The sequence below is a fragment of the Lepidothrix coronata genome, unplaced genomic scaffold (genome assembly GCF_001604755.1).
Source record: "Lepidothrix coronata isolate B3197 unplaced genomic scaffold, Lepidothrix_coronata-1.0 Scaffold49, whole genome shotgun sequence".
Lineage (NCBI taxonomy): Eukaryota > Metazoa > Chordata > Aves > Passeriformes > Pipridae > Lepidothrix > Lepidothrix coronata.
In genome coordinates this window covers 4,216,232-4,235,066 of record NW_016690229.1, presented here as the reverse complement: position 1 = coordinate 4,235,066, position 18,835 = coordinate 4,216,232, and the positions used below count along the sequence as shown (strand labels likewise).

At 42.5% G+C, this 18,835-nt stretch overlaps 1 protein-coding gene across 1 annotated transcript in view; it reads right to left on the bottom strand.

Annotated features, from left to right (window-relative positions):
* CDH4 (cadherin 4) overlaps positions 1-18,835 on the bottom strand; it is a 426,603-nt gene that overhangs the window by 66,663 nt on the left and 341,105 nt on the right. Inside the window, exon 7 of the mRNA XM_017815353.1 lies at positions 8,945-9,117. Within this exon, the coding sequence (XP_017670842.1) occupies positions 8,945-9,117 (173 nt within the window). The remainder of the gene's footprint in view (positions 1-8,944; positions 9,118-18,835) is intronic.

The window sequence follows — 18,835 nt, the reverse complement described above, 5'->3', positions numbered from 1 at the left end:
TTCCTTTGCATTTAAGCTGCCTTTTTCTTATGCTCAGTTAAGAAAAGTCACTGCTGCAGGCTGAAACATCCTGTAAACTCACACATGCTGTGGTAAATGTGTCCATGATAATATTCAAGTAAGAAATGTAGCAAAGATGCTCACAGAATAAGCTCTGCTATGAAAAAAGTTAGTACTAGGTCTAAGAAGAAAGAGTTAACAAAATCTCTCTTTAAAATGCTAATAACAGACAATGGTCTGTGGATAAGTTAATTAGTGGAGCCAGCTTGTGTGTAATTATTTCACTTGACCTGGTGCTGATTTAGACAATAATCCCTTTAGAGAGGGGAAGGGGCTGTTGGAAAAGTATGTGATGTAACAGAAGAAAAACTTTAAATCTGCCTGAGCTGAGCAGGTAGTCTTCTATCTAAAATTGGAATGATACACTCTTCTCCACTGTGAGACAAGCTCAAATAGAAAAAGAAATGCAGGTCTGAACCAGAGAGATTACGTTAAGGACCTGGTGAGCTTTCCACTCCGATACTTAACTTTTTTTTCCTCCTCCCTATTCAGCTGGGATTTTACCATTGAATAATGTATAAACCAACCCCACTGTAGTCAGAGGTGGGATTTCAAGAGCAACTTGAAACAAGTGCAACCAGACTGTACCAGAACTCTCTGAACATATCAAAATGTGTATGAAGAAAGAAAGGGGTCTGTGGACTATTAGTATATGTGGAATTCTCTTATAGGAGAGGCTCTGAAGATTTCCATATTTAAAAGAAAAGGGAACTGAATAGGTGGGGTATCAGTCTTATTCTTGCTCAGACTCTATAATTGGATCCAATTAAACTCAAAGCTTTGTTTTATCTGAGTAGTTCAACCCCAAATCATGAAGCTTTTCAGTTTGGTAGCATCTCCTCAATACCTCACCCAAATATGAACAAGAAGTCATTACAGTGCCACATGTGAATCAGTGCAGTCTCCTCCAGAGGCTCCGGCACCTAAATGCTCACAATACTTAAAGGAAGTCAGGTGTATAGAGTCTAAGCCAAATGGGAAAAAGAATTAAAGAAACAAATTGGGAGCTACTCTGGCAGGCAGTAAATAAATAGTGTCATATGCACTGCCCAAGTGGGAGGAAATTCTTTGTTTCAGCCAGGCTAGGACTCACTCTTGGTGGAATCAGCTCCATGGGAGATAGAAACTGTCTGTAGGTTTACATTTGCACCCCAGTTCTCTCTGTTGTGTGGTCAGAGGATCCTTCTGTGCTCTGCATCTTCAGAAAGGACACACAGTGCAATGGGATTGGAGCTGAAAAACTGCACAGAACAACTAGACCAATAAAAGCATTGCTCTGCTTGTTCCTCTTTATTAAAAACATAATCTGATGGGGAATGAGATGCCCTAGGACAGGACGGGGCCAGGACTAGTGCAAGCTGTGCATGGCAGATCACACATCTAGGCTGAGCTCACACAGTCACAGTCAACCTGTGCCAACATGTTCCCACAGTTTGTACAATCAGTTGATCTCCACCCCATTACACTTTTGTCCTGATCACCTTGCTGGTGATCAGGCATATGATTTCAGGCATATGATTTCAGGCATATTTTGGGGAGGTAAATAGCATGGCTGTTTTGCTGTCTATTCATAGGACTCCCACAGGTTTCAAGCTATTACCAGCCTCTTTCTTTGCAAAGCTCTTCTATTCTTTAAAAGTTTCTCCTATCATCTCCAGATACTATTTTTTTTAGTAAAACACATACTCATGTAATTTTCTTCCAAGGCCCATGGCTCAGAGCCCTTCCTCTATCTGTTTTACTGTCTACCTACTTATCAGGCTTTTTTAAAGGAAAAGCAATCAAAACTCACTTTGCATACACAGGAGCTCTAAAACTGATTGGCAGCTTTGCATTTAGAGGGTTGCAGCAATCGTGCAGAAGACCAAAAGGTACAGATCGTTCTAGAAAGCCCTACCAGAAAGAAACACAGCCACTTATTTGAGAAACTCAAACAGGGAGACATATTCCTTCCAGGAACTGTAAAAAGGCTTCAGAACCTCCACTATTCCCTTCTTAATTGAAACAAAGGGTGTGATTTCTATGATAAGGCGTCACTCACATCTTTCCCATCCTCCAACAAGGGCTATGAGGAATCCATTATGCAGTGGTGGACCAACAGTGCTCAGAGCAGACTCAAGCCCTCCCCATCTGCTAAATTCTGGTATCTCAAATTACTACAAGTGGCCCTCCACTGAGTGCACAACACACTCCTAAAGGCACTAAACAGGGTTAATAAAATGGATCTTCTTCACTGATGAGTGGTAATGCTCCTCACCATAATTTGCTGAAAAAGGTCATTCTTGTCTGTAATGAGAAAATGAAATGCATGCTGGAATGATGGAGCAAACTCAAATCAGTCCTATGTACAATGTAGAAACATAAACCAGAATCCAACATAAATCTACTGGCTAAATTCAGCTTATGGCTAATCAGCTCTTCCTTTGACAGGATATGCTGCTGTGGAAATGGGATAATTTTATAACTGAATAATTTAACCAGTTTTATCTTTAAGTAATGATTTCAGGCATATTAATACATAAAGCTTCCAGTATTTACATTTTCGTTACATGGCCCTGAAAAATTACAAGGTATCAGGGATAACGGAGTATTCAGTGATAAATGACGTGTACAGAGTGGCTTTCATCCCTCAGAGTGACTTTGTGCTCCACAAATCCCTGGGATGGCACGTGGCAGCCAGGCAGACAGCGAGGGCAGAGCACCAGGGCAAACTGCTCCTCAATAGCAGAGGGAAACTGTCAGACCCATCAGGGCCAAGGCTGGGAGGGACAAGTAAAACACAGTCTGACAGACGATACTGAAGTATTTTACCTGCTTATCCCTGATTAGACTCCAGTAGTTTATGTCTGCTTTGAAGACCGTGTTCCACAAAGAATCCCAATCACTATTTGAATGCTGTGAGAAGTGGAAAAGCCACTTAGCCCTTCATTATCTCAGTCACCGGAAAACACTTTGGGAGCCTGCAAGTCTGCAAGCTGAACACAGGACCTCGTGGTCCAAATTCGTAGAAATGGATGTGCCTCACTGGCAAAACAATTACTAATCTCTCACTCTTGTTCTCCTCCTTTGAGTTCAGCTGTAGAGGCATTTTTCTGCATGTGTTTTAATGCAGTGATACAGGAAGTTCATCTTTAAAAGCAAGATACTCAGCAGAATCTAACAACCTTGTTTTAGTTCTTCTCTGGAAGAAGTAATGAGAAGAGCATGAAAACCAGAATCCCTCTCACTTTAAAGGACTCCTGTAATAGATACAAATAGCAAACACGGTGGATGCTTGATTGTGCTTGTCAGAAGGTGACATACTCATACCAATTCTGCATTACTCCTCACTGCTCCTTGGAGATGGCTAATCTCAGTGAGGAAAATGGGAACAGAAACTCTCAGGATGCAGTCAAGCCATTTAGATGTCACTTTTCCTCATTCTTTGTATTTTGTCAGTACAAATACACGACTGATAATCTGCCCAGGTAAACTCATATATCACTCATATTGTGTGGGATCCTGCAGCCTCACGCTGCAGCAGATGTTCCTCCAGCCCTGCTCAGAGGAGGAGATGCAGCTTTGCAGAATATCACACTGATATTCAGTGAGGGAACATAATTAACACTGGCAACGGTAATTAAGAACAGAGTAAATTCCTTTAGTTGTATTCCAGGCGTGGAAAAAGGATTGAAAGGTGCTGGACTATCCTGTCAGAGGATTCCTGGTACAGAAAGTCAGACTCAGCCTGAGTTACCTGTTGGCTACACTTAGAGTATTGTCTGGTTGGAAAAGACAAACCCAGATTAAACCCACTGTATTTGAGTAATCTTAAACTAGTGGAATGGTCTCTATGGGAATGTTTCACAGCAGTCTCAATGGCTAAACTAATTCCTATCACCAGTGCAATGCCTTGTTTACTCCCAGCCAACACCTGAATGAAGGAACGGGGAGGTTTTGAAAAGCTATTGCAATGACCTGGAGATAAATGTCCTCCAAATAGTTACTGCTGATGGCAAAACCTAATCCCCCCTCGGTGTTTGGAGGAGCAATGTATAGTTGTTTATTTTTTTTTTAACATAACATTTCGAATTTCTGATTTATCAGAAATGTCTAGTTGCACCAAAACCAGAGTGCTGGAAAATAAATCAACTGTCTCTGCTAATAAGAAGAACTTCTCCTCTTCTCCATAAGAATCCTGCCATTTCATTCATAAATAAAATAAGCCTCTAACTCAGTTGTTGGCAGGCTCTCCCTTTTATCTTTCACTCACTTGAGAAGGACTAGCAACATCATGCTTTTGGAAAGCCAAGTGCAGTAATCATAGAATCGGATTTCATGTATTTTTAAAAGCATTTGCAGCAGCAGAGATCCAATCACTTTTAAAAGAAATACAAACACACAGAAATTTGGAAGAAGCAACTCAGAGCTCCTGACTGTCTTCATTTCTCCAACACCAGATGAATGTGCTGGGAAGGGACTCTTTTCTAAAGGACATCTCAAAAAGTTAGCAACATTACACTACAAGCACCGCAGAGCCAAAATACTTATTATCTCAAATAAGCCTGGATGACATTTGAGATGTCTCAACATTTATTGGCCTGCCAGCAGAGTGTGGGATCAACCACCTGCTTTTCTCTCATTCCTTTTTTTTTCCCTCCTGCTTGCTCAAAGTCCGTGTTCATAAAATATTTAGGGGAAGCTCTTCAGAGGATGATATTGCCTACACTATACCCCCAGTGCAGGTTTACTGTGCTACTGAGACAGATACTCTGCCACTGGAGAAATCAAAATTGGTGATGGAGTTGAATTACTGCACCAGGAGCACTGTCAGACTGACAGTCTGGGCTTGATCCCACCCGGGACATTGGGCTGAGCGGCAGCGGAGAGCACGAAGTAACACAGGGAACAGAGCTGGTCCCTTATGCAAGGTTATAAGGAGAAATGCTACTTTTCAGAATGGAAAACAAAAATATGAATGTTCTGCCTGTTTCTGAGACCCTGCTGGGGACAGCTGACCCTTTCTTACCTCTTGTAATTTTCTTCCCAGTGGAAAAAAACCCAAAACAACTAAATGAAATGTGGAGTTCAGATGTGCTGCTAAACGAAGCCATCAGTTGGGCAGCATCTCCTGTAGTACCACCCATTTCTGCAGCAGCCTGACACAAATTAAGTCAGCTACCATGGTCCCTTCCTACCCCTGAACTTTGTCACAACCTGTTCATCTCATACGTTCACAGCCTTCCCTATTAATCCACATATTTTGTGCTCCCACTGCCATATGATCTTTCCCTCCTAATTTCATTAAATCAGCTACAGATTTCCTAAGCTGCCCTGATGTTTTCCTGCATTACAGCAAGACTCTGCTTTTAACCTTCTCATCGAAGTCTGGCTGTCTGAATGTACTTTTGAACCTCTGATGCCCTCTAAATCCCTATCATTTTCCTTCTTAGTTCAAGGGGTAGGTGTTCCTTTGTTCCACCTTTGGCATTTCTCACCCTTAGGCATCCAGGCTTACACCAGGCTGTTGCTAAACTGTCCTCCTTTAATAATTTTTATGAAGTGCAGTCCAATTATCTTTATCTTCCTTGGGGATCCATTCAATTAAGCGCAGTCATAATGAGTGAATGGACACAAAGCTTTGTAACCATATTTACACCCAGATTAATGGGAACCAGGTAAGATAACTTTAAAGCCATCAATATTTCAATACTTTGGCTTTTGATTGTGCTATCTTCAGTGTCAGACACATTTAGGAGAGACCAGCACAATTTGAGAGGCTGAGTTTTTAATTTCCTCCTTGGTTTGTGGAAATGACGGTTTAGAAACAGCAGCAAAAATACATGACTATCTTAAAATAGTTTTCTTGCAGGTTAAACAAAACACTTCCTGTGACACAAAACAAGCTGGAACACTGTATCCAGTTTGTTCTTTCATGGATTGAAGGTAATGGAAACCAGCAAAGAACGAGTATTTAAGTGGAGATGCTGAGAACATCAGGAAATCTCATTTAATGAGCATGCAACAGAAATGCTGATCTAGAAATAGCAGTTCTGAAGTGACTTTTCTCCCTTCTGAAAGAGAAATGCTGGAACATGGACCTGTCTCTCAGATATGGAATAGCTCTGGCAGTTATTTTCACACCTGCTTTGCATTGCAGAAACAAGGGAGAAGGGTCCAATGGAAACTGGAAACCTGGTTCTGTATCACCACAGCTTAACGTAATCGTGTCTCAGGCACTGACAAATGTGTCAATAAGCTTTTGGAGAAATAACTGGTATCCAGGGAATTTATCTTGGTTGTAGTAGTTTCAGCTGAATAGGTCAGATTTGTTAACATTTTAATTTACACAAATCTGCATTCCAAATACTGCTCTTCGGCTCCTTTTCCTAACGACAGAAAATGTCAGCAGCAAACCCAAATTTACCCCTCTAATAGCTTTCTCAAGATTTCAGGAAAAACAAACAAAAACAAAAAACCAATCTGTGATACAGTAATATGAGTGTTTAAACACATTTTTCAATTTAGACGCAATATAATTTTATGTTAATAACCCAGAAAGTTTTGCCAATTCCAGATGTAATCCTGACAGTAGCAGAGAAAGCTGGGAATGAGCATGTCCCATAGCTTCAGGGCAGCCCCAGGATTGTGCCCAGAGCTGGTGTTTTGCCTCAATCCAAGTGTCCCTTGTCCAACCTTCTACTCAGCTTGGGACACTCAACATCATATTTCCATATACAATGTGCCAGCCTGGATTTCCTCGACCCTGTGCACAGGGAAACTAACATGAAGCACATGGTTCCCCTGCAAGTTTTTAAAATGCTTCGGATGCAATGAGAGAAACCTGAAAAAAGATGACTGGTCTGCCTTATCTTTTCCCCCTAATTACCACCTGCCTCTTTTTTCACCTGATTTGCTGAGATTAAAACCCATCTCCCACCCAGATATCCCAACCTGTGTTTCTGAAATTATTATAAACTGGTGACCTTTCTCTACCCATAAAGCCCCACGTCAACATGCTGGCCCCCACTGATGTCAGGGGGGCAATAATAGCTCTTTCATTTCCATAAAATCAGCATTTTCCTGCCAGAGTTCCGATTTCTCCTCTGAGTACTCTGCCTCTGTCCCCCCGAGGGCTGCCAGCAATCTCTCCAGCACTTGCTTCTCCTCCTCGACTGCAAGCCCGCCGCAGGCTTCGGCACTGCTTGGGATAATCTACCTGCTTAAGATTCAGCTAACTTCTAAATAAAAAGAGTAGGGAAAGGTCAGATCTGCCCTAGGTTGTGCTCGTAGAGTCTGCCACATCAGGTGGGAAGGAGCAGGCGCTGGTGCTCCTCCTGCTCCCCCAGCTCTGCTGCTTGTCTTCTCATCTGCTCGCCTGACCTTCTCCTTGGAAAGCTCTTTCACACAGTGTCTCCCCCTGGGGCAGCTCTCCCTGAGACAGTGCCGAGGGGAAGCCCCAAACCTGTGCCAGCCCCTGTTCCCTTGTGGTCCCGTTGGCTGCCCCGGGGCTCTCCGCGTGCTGCCGAGCTGCTGCCGGGGCTTTTATCTGCTCTCAGCAGCTGCCTTTGGGATTCCTCCCAAAGCTGCTCTGAAGCAAAAAAGTGGCCCCAGACGTGGCAATGAAATGGGCATAAACCCTGGCAAAGAGTGCCTGTTGACTGGAGCCTGGCAGAGCCCTTAGCAGTGGGGCCAAAAGCTGCTGGGCTGACGGGCACAGGAGAAATCTCTAAGGTGCTGGAGGTTTCACCCCTCTAAGGTTAGGGTCGCAGACAGGAAAGCCATGCACCAGCCTGCATGTGGGGACTCCTGCTCACTCAGTCCCTGCCATCACGGAAAGAAAGGAGATAAAGTAGAACAAAACCAGTTTCTGCTGCCTTCTCTCAGAAATGCAGCATGCTGGGCTCTCCTAAAATGGGTTTTACTGGACTTGTTACCTCTGGGGACTGCTTGAACAAAAACATCTGAGCCTCAGACTATGCAAGCCCTTCCTTTCCTATCTGCCACAGAGCTCAATGAACAAATGATCCTTCCTAGCATTAACCAAGTTAACCAAGATTCCCCAGCTGCATTGAACAGGTGACACTCTATGACCTGCACAGTCCAAAGGGGAATAAAACCAGAACTTAAGTTCTGGGGTTCTTTCCCTTCACACCCATTGACTCCTGTCCCCTCCTTCCCCATTCACTCCATCCCACCACTGATGCACTGATTTTTGTTTAATGTGTGGGGTATAAATGCTTTGTCCTTGAGCTACACTCACAGCTAGAGGAGGCAGAGCTCTGGGAATCACACTATATGGCTTACACTGGCAGAGTATGGTTGTGTCAGTAAAAATGAAATTTCTTCTGCATTTGGAAAAGCTGTACATCATAAAATGCCAGGAAGAAGAGGCATTAAGAGCAGAGCCCCACAGAAAACCAAAATCACTGGAAGACATTTTCCTAGTTTGGAAGAGACACAAGGATGCCATCAGGAAACATGCAAAGTGTACTGAGTATGGGCTGTGTAACTGCTTTCAGAGATAACATGCAAGACAGGTCTAGAAAGGGCTATAGGTGTCTGGCATTTATTGTCTCCCAACAGAAAGGGGACAAATGACAAGTTATTCATCCCCCTGCTCCTTCTGGAGTATTTCTACATCTTTGAGTTTTACAAATTTACGCAAGGAAAATATCAACGCCAGGAGTTTGAAGATTCTCCCAGGGTTTCATCGACCGATATGGATTAAGACAAAAATATCACATCAAAGCCACGATGCCCCACAACTGCTGCAGAAGCAAAGACCGTGATCTCCACGTTGCAACTCAAACTTTTAGAGGCTCAGTACTCAAGACAGGGCTTGGGCTTTGCAAGTCAGCAACCCTCAGTAACAGGACACCTGGTAGGATGGCTTCAAACTCACCTCTCTGTCGAGTCCAGCAGCCACAGTGACAATGTCTCCCGTCTCGCTGTTAATGGTAAACATGTTTTGTGATGGGCTCTGTGGGGTCTGAGTCACGATCCGGTACCTCACCATCCCGTTCGCGGTAGTAGCGTCGTCTGCGTCATTTGCCGTCACCGTCATCACGTAGGTACCTTGGAACAAGAACAGATGAATTATCAGGACCATCTCACTGCAGAGCAGATTGCAGTCCCATTGACTCGGGGTCATGCATTTTGCTCAGAAATTCTATGCAACAGACATCCCATTTCAATCCAGCCAGCTGGGCAAGGATTATGGAAATAGCAACACTGCTGAGACTAGATGATCTGGAAGGATACTGATTACACATAACTGGTAGATAGTGAGAAGTCATATGAGGGTATCTATGATTAAATTCTAATTCTTTCAGTGATTGTAAGTTTTAGGGTAGCATTTTTTGCCCTGCAATTTCACAGATTCTCAAAGGGGATTTTTTTTCCCCATCCAATCACTGCATCCACATGCATTCAGAAGTAGCATTTAGGAGTAGAAAGCCCATCAGACTTCTCAGCAGCTTCAGAAGGACACCATCAACATGCCCATACCTAGTGCAAGAAGCAACTGCCTGCTGCCTCTAGTTCTTGGAGAAACATCCACCTTTCTAGCCCCTCCTGGAGAAAAAAATCCATTTCTGCAGAGCAAATGGAACAGCTGCTGCCCAGCAGGACAGAAAAATCAATGATTTGGTATGTGTGGCCAGTGATGTATTGAATTGTTGGTTTGTTTCTTGCTAATCACCAATGTCTTCATTTGCCTTGCAAAAAACAATCTCTACTTTCTCGATACTGTTGGGAGTGCACTGATGCACTGACAGACTCATTAGCACTGGAGTTTGGCAGCAGGGTGTTTTGCTAAAGTGGGAAATTATCATTATGAGGGTAAAAGATGTTACTTGATTGGATGGACTCCTGCAGCTGCATGGTCCTGTGACCCCCCAGAGCTTGTAGGGCCCAGCTTTATGCTTGTTATATTGGTAGGAGAGAATGACTAGAAGGGCAGGCACACACTGCTCATGAAAAGCAATCTGCAACAGCAGATGAATCTAATGATACGAGACCTGAAAGGAGGAGTGGGGGGCAAAGAGAGACAGTGAAACCAGACAGACCCTCGTTTAGTGACCACAAAACCCAACAGCATCAATGGAAAGATGGAAGGTGCCACTCAAACACTGCTCATTTGGGAAGGCTGAACAGACGGACCAACTTCTGAGCCTTCTGTGCTGGAGAGATGCAAAGTGGTCCCAATGAGAACCTGAGCTGATTCGAGATGGAGCCAAACATTGCTTTACAAGAAGAGCTGAGTTTGTTCTGCTCGCTTGGTTAGGTGTGAGCCCTGGCAAGCTCGAGGACGTGTGGCTCCATCCCCATCAGGACATGTCTCCTCTCCTACGCCCGATCCCCAGCTTGGTCACAAAGCTACCAAGCTCCCAGTTCAGGGAAAGTGGAAAGCTTGAGAGCTTGCATCTGTTTGCAAAGGACTTTAAAGATATCCCACTCTCTAAATGGGCAGATGTAGCAATGGCTGCAGCATGCCCAAATTTTGCACTTTAGCCAAGTGTCTTTAAGCCACTTAGCACACAGGAAATCCCCCCAGTACCCTCCCCAGCTTTGGGAAACCAATGTTTCTCTGTACTAGCAAGAAAAGGCCTCAGAATTTTGTATTTTTGCACTGTATGCAGTGCTTTGCTGATCTCCTTCCATCTGCCTCAGTCTCTTTTTGTTCTCAGTGGTGATACATATATTCCTGTGAGTTTTCTTAGTTCAATAAGAATTATAGATTAAAAAATAAACGAATGTGTAAAGCAAATCCTAATGATGAATACATCCCTGTCTTTCTGCAATAATCCTGATTCTCATTTGTGAAATGAAAACAAACTATTCAACAACTTTAACACTTTTTTGATCAATAAACTTCAGGAGAGGGAAGGAACACTGAATTGAAACAAGGCTGTGCAAGCAACAAATTTTCTCTCTTTTCTCTTCAACCATTCGTTTTTTGCTCTTTTGCAAAACCAGTTATCATGAGACAACTGATACAAATAATGAAGCCAGCCCTCAGATAACTACAGGGGAAAAAGTACAGAAGAAATTTAAATAGGAAATATGCTGAATGAGATGTTTGATTTGGAATTTATGTTATCTTAATGCATTCAATACTGAAAATATCTCTGAACAGAATGTCAAATCCTGGGGCTAATGAAAACAGAAGCGGAAGAGGAAAACAGAATCTATTTTAGGACATATGCAGTTTTAGGACACATTCCAAAAAACAGGTGGTATTTTGTGATGCACTTCCAGCACAAGAACAGCTCTGAAAATTGCTGTTACTACCAGGTTCAGATAATGGCACCCACAGCTGTGGTCCCTCCTCATTTGGGATCTCTTGGACTGCACTGTAGATTCCAAAATGAACCAGGATGTGTGTGATGTGGTGGGTTCCCAACCTGCAGGGGAACATGACAGGCTGCAGCCGTGGTGGGAGGGGGTGAGGGACAGCAGCTATACTGTGGATGGAGAGTACAGTAGGCCTCCTTCACTCTTTCCCTGACCTTTCTGCTTCTTTCCTGCAGTGCAGCATTGGACTGAGCACATCTGCTCTAGAAAAAAGGACTATTTCAAAAGCATTTGACCTACATCCCCATAAAGGGAGATGGGACTGGACAAATGTCTCTAAAGTCATGAACTGAGCACCAGGGAGCTGTATTTCAAGAGGCAATCTGCTCCCTATCTCCTATCTTTAATTTCGATTATGAAACCCAACCACAGAGAAAACAGAGAGGAACTTGGCATTAATTACTATCCTGTAACTTAATAAAACGCCCTCTGCACAGGGTCCTGTGTGGCTGCAGCACTCGGCAGTGCCTGATGGAATTGCATCAACCACTTCCTTCCTGGCTCTCCCTGGGGCTGACCTCTCCCTGTCTGACCACAGTCTGCTGTAAACTGGCTGCAAATTACTTCTTCCTCTCTGCAGTCTGGATGGTGTCTGATATCTCTTCTCCCTTTCCTGTCTACACACTTCTCCCATCTGGCAGTGTTGTCCCAGGAGGGCGACAGCATCTCCTGTTACTCGTGCTGAAGGCACCTCTCCTAAGGAACACTCACTTCTGGGAGATCAGCGGGTGTAACCTACATCACCATCTACATTCCACTTGGTTGTCTTTACATTTAGCCTGTTTTTAAGCAAGAAATATATTCTAGATACCTGTGTGCTGCAGTGAATGACATAAACATATATTTGCACACAAGAGTACTCAACAGAGCAATGTGGATATATGCTGCTCCAGTGTCTAACATCTTCTGGGTGCTATATAAACTCTTTCCCTATACTAAGATGGTTGGTGATGATTTACCTGCAATAAAAGTAAATAATGTCATGCTTCTATGTCCTTTGCATGGAGATACATCTTCACATACTTTATATTAAATAAAGGAAATATATCCCCATATCCAGCCCCTAACACTACACAAATTAAGCAAATATACACTGGCAGAGTGAGTGCACAGCTCTAACAAGCTTGAGGATTGAAGCTGGTATTGTTTGGGGTTAAGTGACAAAGCACAGACTCCCTAGTGTTGCCCACAGGATGTGTGTATGCATTTTGTGGAAATCAAAGTATTAAACACACCATCCTTACATCCCTGTATCTACCCAAACAGAGACTAGAAGCAGTTATTACAGACCAGAAACAATGAGAAACTCCTCCAACTCACAGTTAAGACCCTCACACTGTACTCTGCCATTTTCGTGTCAGACCCTGGCAGTGGTGATGAAGCTCCAAGTGTAAGAGTAAACAGGGAAAGAGGGACTTTACACTTTCAGTGTCTGAGAGAGGAATCACCTTCATTTTTCTGCTCTGCAGGGCTTGCAGAGCATCAGCATCAAAATGAATGCATCAGGTGTCAAAACCTGGGCCCAGTCTGTGCAGTGATTCACAGAACAAATACTCAGCCCAGACGGTCTCTGATGTAACTGCATTAAACTACACACCTGGCCTAACTCAGGTGCATAACCTGTTGAAAGAAAACCATTTCTCATCAAATAAGGCACATGGTATGTTAAATAAAACACCTAACCTACTACATCATGTCAATATTAAATCAAATTTGTTGCATGTTGAACAGCTCTTCCGAGCAGCAGATTGAATTACCATGCACAGCTAGTGATGACAAGATTACTGTGCATTAGCTTTCATTAACTAATGTGCTGAGTTCATATATCACCTGAGTTAAAATTAATGGATGGCATGACGAAGACCTATCAATGAAAGGCAAGACCTCAAGAATCTGTACCTTCACAATGCATTCCCTTTGATTTCCCAGAGACCACAATTTCCTAGATGTTATTTTGTCAAATGAGATACTTTTGTTTCTAACCAGAGACAAGACACATGAGAGAAATGCTTGAAAGCACCCCTTATGGAAAATATTCCCGTTAGATTAATTAAGGTTTCTACAGGCAAAATAATGCCTTACAGAATCTGAGGGGATGGAAGCAAAGGGAGATAATTTATACCTGTATATTCAGTTTTGTTTATCAACTTTAAAATGAACTGCATCTCCTGGTAAAAGACTGCAAAGAGATTTTGTTAGGTTCACAATATCTCATTTGATCTGTACGTGTTAAGTAAAAAGAGAAGCAGAACAAGGAAGATAACTGCCCTGAGTATGTGTAAGCAGATAAGCACACAGCTGTAAACAAATGCCCCCCCGAAATTGCTCTGGAATCTGAGAATCTGCTCAATTCTTTCCAGCTCAGACAGTCCCAAAGCATGCCAAAGACTGATAATTCACATCACGTTGTCTGCAATCTCTGCTGTGCCATCTATGCAACTTCATTTCTCCATAAAGATGGAACTTTCATGGTTTTAAGGCATACAAACAATATCTTGGCATAGTTGTGCTCCCGAAGTCTTTGTTACAATTGCTTTATAATTGCCATTTTTCTAAGCTGGTTTGATATCCATTAGTTAGATTTAATGCATGTTAAAAGAAAGAGCTAATGGGCACTTATCAGGAATCCAAATAAAAAAATAAAATACAAACCTCTTTCACTTTGCCCTTAATACCACGTTGCTGTAAAATCACATAATCCTCTCTGTCTACTCCTATGATATAAACAGAAAAAGCTAAAACTTCACCCAGTTTTTACTGACAATGCTCATTCTCTATCCAGCTTTATCTTACAGTTTATGCTTTTAAATGGCTGGTAAATGGCTGCAGAATCATTAAAGGTTGGTTAACCTTCTCAGTCTAATTTTGACCTACAAGATACTTAATTTAATCATTCCCCCATAGAAAAGGATTGAATTATTATGTGCAGACATGTGGTGATGGCCATATTACATTAGATCTTCATTAACCCGAGTTAATAATGGCTTTGTGCTAATGGAAACCTCCCCTTACTCCTCATTTTTTCCCCCCAAATTTGAAAGCTCACTTAGTGAATTCTCTGCATCCGATGCAAGACAGAGAGAAGACAGTAATTGCTGCTGGAATGATTAAATACTGAAAAGCAGTGTAAAATTTACAATATTTCCTAAAACCAAAATCTTCCATTCATTGGAGTTTCCTGATACCAGTTTCCTTCCCCACAGAGGATGGGAATCTCATGCCCCTGCTCATGACACACTTCACCCTTTAAGTGATTCCACTCATGGTAATGAGGTCTCAAGGACAGAAGGACACACTAGAAAAGCAAAGGCATCAAAACCAAGTTACAGTGAGAAGTGTGACGGGATCCTGAACAAGTCCTTGGAGTACAACTACACACTGCTGTAGTGTTAAAAACAAACATCTCAGCTAACAAACCCGTATCCTCCAAATTAAATGTGTTCCATTGGTGATGTGAGGCACTTTGACATACTCATTGCTTAGGGTTTCAAACAAAATTGGGGAGCAGACTCACCAGCGGTGCTGAGTGGAGTTACAGAGGTGAACAGGAACATGGACAAGACATCAAAATGACAGAAGTGCCTAAAACTCTACTGCAGCTGTAATAAATTGTAAATATACTTAAATTAAATGGCACTCCACATGCTCTAGATAAAAAACTAAATAAAAACAGCACTTCCCCTCTGAATGCTATTCCTCCTGTCATAACTGATAGCTCCTGTCATTCTCTTTCACCATTATTTCTGTAATCATTGGCAAATTTTGACCTTTCAAGCAGCTAACCTAATTCATAACGGATGCCACTTCCTAATTAGTGGAGACATCGGATTCTCAGCTTCAGACAAGGCAAGAGCCAACCTAATGAGAATAAAGAGAGCGAGGAGGTCTGGAGAGACAACTGAGCGAGTTGAAGAGGCTGCTGTCATCCAGAACGGAAATAATACCTTCTTACTGTTAAAAACGGAATAAATACCTCCGGAGGGAAAACGAGCGGATGCACTGACTGCAGCACATGCACGAGCCTGGGCAGATTTGGAGATCACTCCTGTCCAGCAGCCTGGAGCCTATTGAGACCCCTGTACCACAGAGAAATCCCACCTGTAAAACTTCAGGATGGGCAAAAGCTCATCCAGTCCCTGAGCAAAGAGTTTTGGCTGCATAAATTCACGAGGTTCAGCTCAGCTGAGGTCCTGCACAAGAATCCTCTTGATTTCCAGGGCTAATTCAAAAAAAGGGAGAAAGCATGACAGGACAAGATATCCTCAACATCACCACTGAACTGTGCTAAACAGCACAGCCAGGTTTCATGCTGAACTGAAGGCATATGTGACTCCAGAAATCATGCAGACCCAGCTGCACAGAGCCTGACACTTGACACACCCGACACAAGGCTTCAATCCAATCCTTGAATTTTGACACTATAATATAAGGTAATACAAGATAATAAAGTGATGTACTAATATATTTATATTAATATATATCATACTATGTTTTCTGTAACTGCTGGTTAAAAGGAGGCAGAGAGTGGGCTATTACAGTGCTGTAACTCCCTTCTAGAGTGGTCTCAGGACATGATTTCTACAGTTTTTTCTTTTACATCAACTTAACCATTTTTTTTTGGAGGGAAAAAAACATCAGTCTAGGGATTTGCATTCTTTTCTCACTTGCACTCCTATAATTCACTTCCTTGCTCTTGGGACTGGATGCTTCTGCAAAGGAAATTAAGAGCACAGATTTCATAACCACTCACCTCGAAAGAAAATGGAAAGCGCTACCACATGTGTCTGCAGAGAAACAATTTCTTATGTTACAATTGCGCTCGGCTGAGCAAAAGAACTTGAAAAAGAATATTGTGGATCCTAAGTCTGTGTGTAATGTGTGAGAGAATAGAGTTGGGTTGGATGAAGCCATTTTTAATAGCATATGAAATGCAAGGGTAAGAGCAGCACCTGCCCAAGGTGCAGAAGATGGCACTACATCAATGATACATTTCAGCTCGTGATGTACCCAGAAGTAATGCACCCAACCTGTGAAGAGCTCTGGGATGAGGAAAAGAATCTGTTGAGACCTAGTCTGGCCCTGAAGATTATACCTGCACATGACCCCTCTGAAACATTTGGAATTTATGTTATTTTTAGCTTCCAGTGCTACCAACTGGAATGTGCACCCGTGGCAGCCCCAGTCCATGAACCTGTTCAGGTGCTCTCTTAAATTTGGACCTTCCTAAATGAAGAGTTCTAAAATTAACTTACTTACAAGTTGGAAATGATAATTGAATGTTGTCACTATGAGTAGAACGACGGCGTTTTTGGAATGGGTTGTAATGGCAAGAGGGGACACTCTGTGTCTTATAAACTTTTAAAAATGAAGCATCTTCTCTTCAGATCTCAGGTCCTGCCACCCAGTGACACCCATTCTCTTCCTTCACTGAACAAAAACCTGCAGGACATGAGGTATCTCTTCAGGAATTGCACTGCCTGACTGGAGAAGAGGAACAAGCCAGAACTGCAGAACCCAAACTCTCCCCAGGAATATATATACAAATGCAACTGTACGCTTTAAAAGATTAATTTCACAAGCCTTAAATTGCAGTTTAATTTGAAAACTAATTCAGCCTCATAATTGGCTTTCTGTTCAAATCACTGAGGCTAAAGATTTAAATTCTTAATATTCAGATGACTTTCGAGTTTCTGGCCCCATCTGTGCATTAGTCCATGGTGTTAATCTCTGAGGGAATCTCTGCTGGCAAAGAAATAAAATAAACAAACTGGGACACTAGTAGAATAATCAGCTTTTAAAATCCTTGGGTTTTTTTATATACTGCTTATTTTTTATGAGACTTCTTTAACTCAATTTGCCACATATAGATTTGGCTCCCAGCTATTTCATTTTTCACGTGGCATGTTATCAACAATTATTGTATCAGAGTTCCATGAAATAAAAAGGAGATGGGAAAATTTTAAATTACAACATTTCTCATGTAAGAAACACTAATATTCCTTTCTTTTGGAGGACTGTCCATACTCAGCACTCTTTCACACCAATCCCAGGGAGAGTGGTAGGAGTAAACTACACAACTCCAGGAGAAAGAAGGAGTTGGATGAAACCAAAGTTTAAAAGAAGCCACTTGGACTTTTGCTATTGACTTGAAAGGGACCAAGACGTATCCAGAGAGTTAGTGAAGCGGAAAGGATGAATGGGAATGGAAAAGGCCAGTCTGACAGGAACAAATTGTTTTGGAGAGATGAGTTAATTTTTGACAATCTTTCTGTTAAAACAAAATAGATACAACCCAGAGCAAAGCACTCGAGTCGCTGCGGAGCATTTCACATTGACCTTTTCAGAACTGAGCGCTTCAGTTAAGTAAGACATCCACATCCTTCCATAAGGAACATTTTGAGGTGGTTACAGCAAAACTAAGCTTCTGCAGAGATGGAAATAATCTTTCTCCAACACACTATTGTTTTGTGATTAAATTCCTTCTTTTTCTTTTGTACTTAAGCATTTTCATTCTATCTTATTGAGCAATTTTTCTTTTGGAAACTGCAGAGTTTCTTTTGGAAGAGCGCTCCGCAAGGACACCCCTGGGATCCTGCACCCCCAGCGGTACAAGGGCAGGGACTGGGCTCATGGCAGGCAGCCACTGGTGCTGTACAGAGGGGAAAATCCCACCTCAAGCCCCAGTTCCTTCCTGCCATAAGGCAGTGGAGCTTGTGTGAGGCTGCTCAGAGACGCTGGCTGGGAAAAGGCAGCAGAATCCTCGCAGGGCAGGCGGCGCCGGGCAGCGAAGCTCTGCCACCCGTCCCGCCTTGTCAGCGCTTGAAAGGCAACTCCTGCAGCTCCGGGAGAGCTCTGCTGATTAAGGCTGCCAGAGGGAGCAGGGGAATTTCTGCTCCAGCTTGCAGCTGCATTTTTAAAACTTGGCTGTGTTCTTCATACAGAGGCAAAGTTCAAAGAGGCAGAACATTATTCAACATGAGTAAAACACGGTCTTTTAAGATACACTTTCAAACAGTGGCACGTTAAATCAAAACAACTCATGGAGGGGGAGAGCAAGGAAGAAAGATGGTCCTGTGGAAAAGGAAATCCTGCATCACTACTCCTGTTCTGCATTTTTGGAAGGGCCTGCATTTATACATTTAAATTGTCAGCTGCTTGACCTGAGGCTAGATAAGCTAGAAATGCATTAAACTGTCTCCCAGAGAGAATAAAAAAAAGGAAAGAGATGCAATTCAGTTTAAGAGCCAGCAAACATCTTAGGATGCACAGGAGCCAGGCTGCAATATGTGTTCACACTACAGAGAAGTTCACCGAGAGTGAGCTCCTGATTTCAAGAACACTATGCTACAGTGCAAGACACTATTTCAATTAAGTTATTATAATCTTAACCAGCAACAACAACCTATTACAGTTAATAATACTTGATGACTTCTTTTCT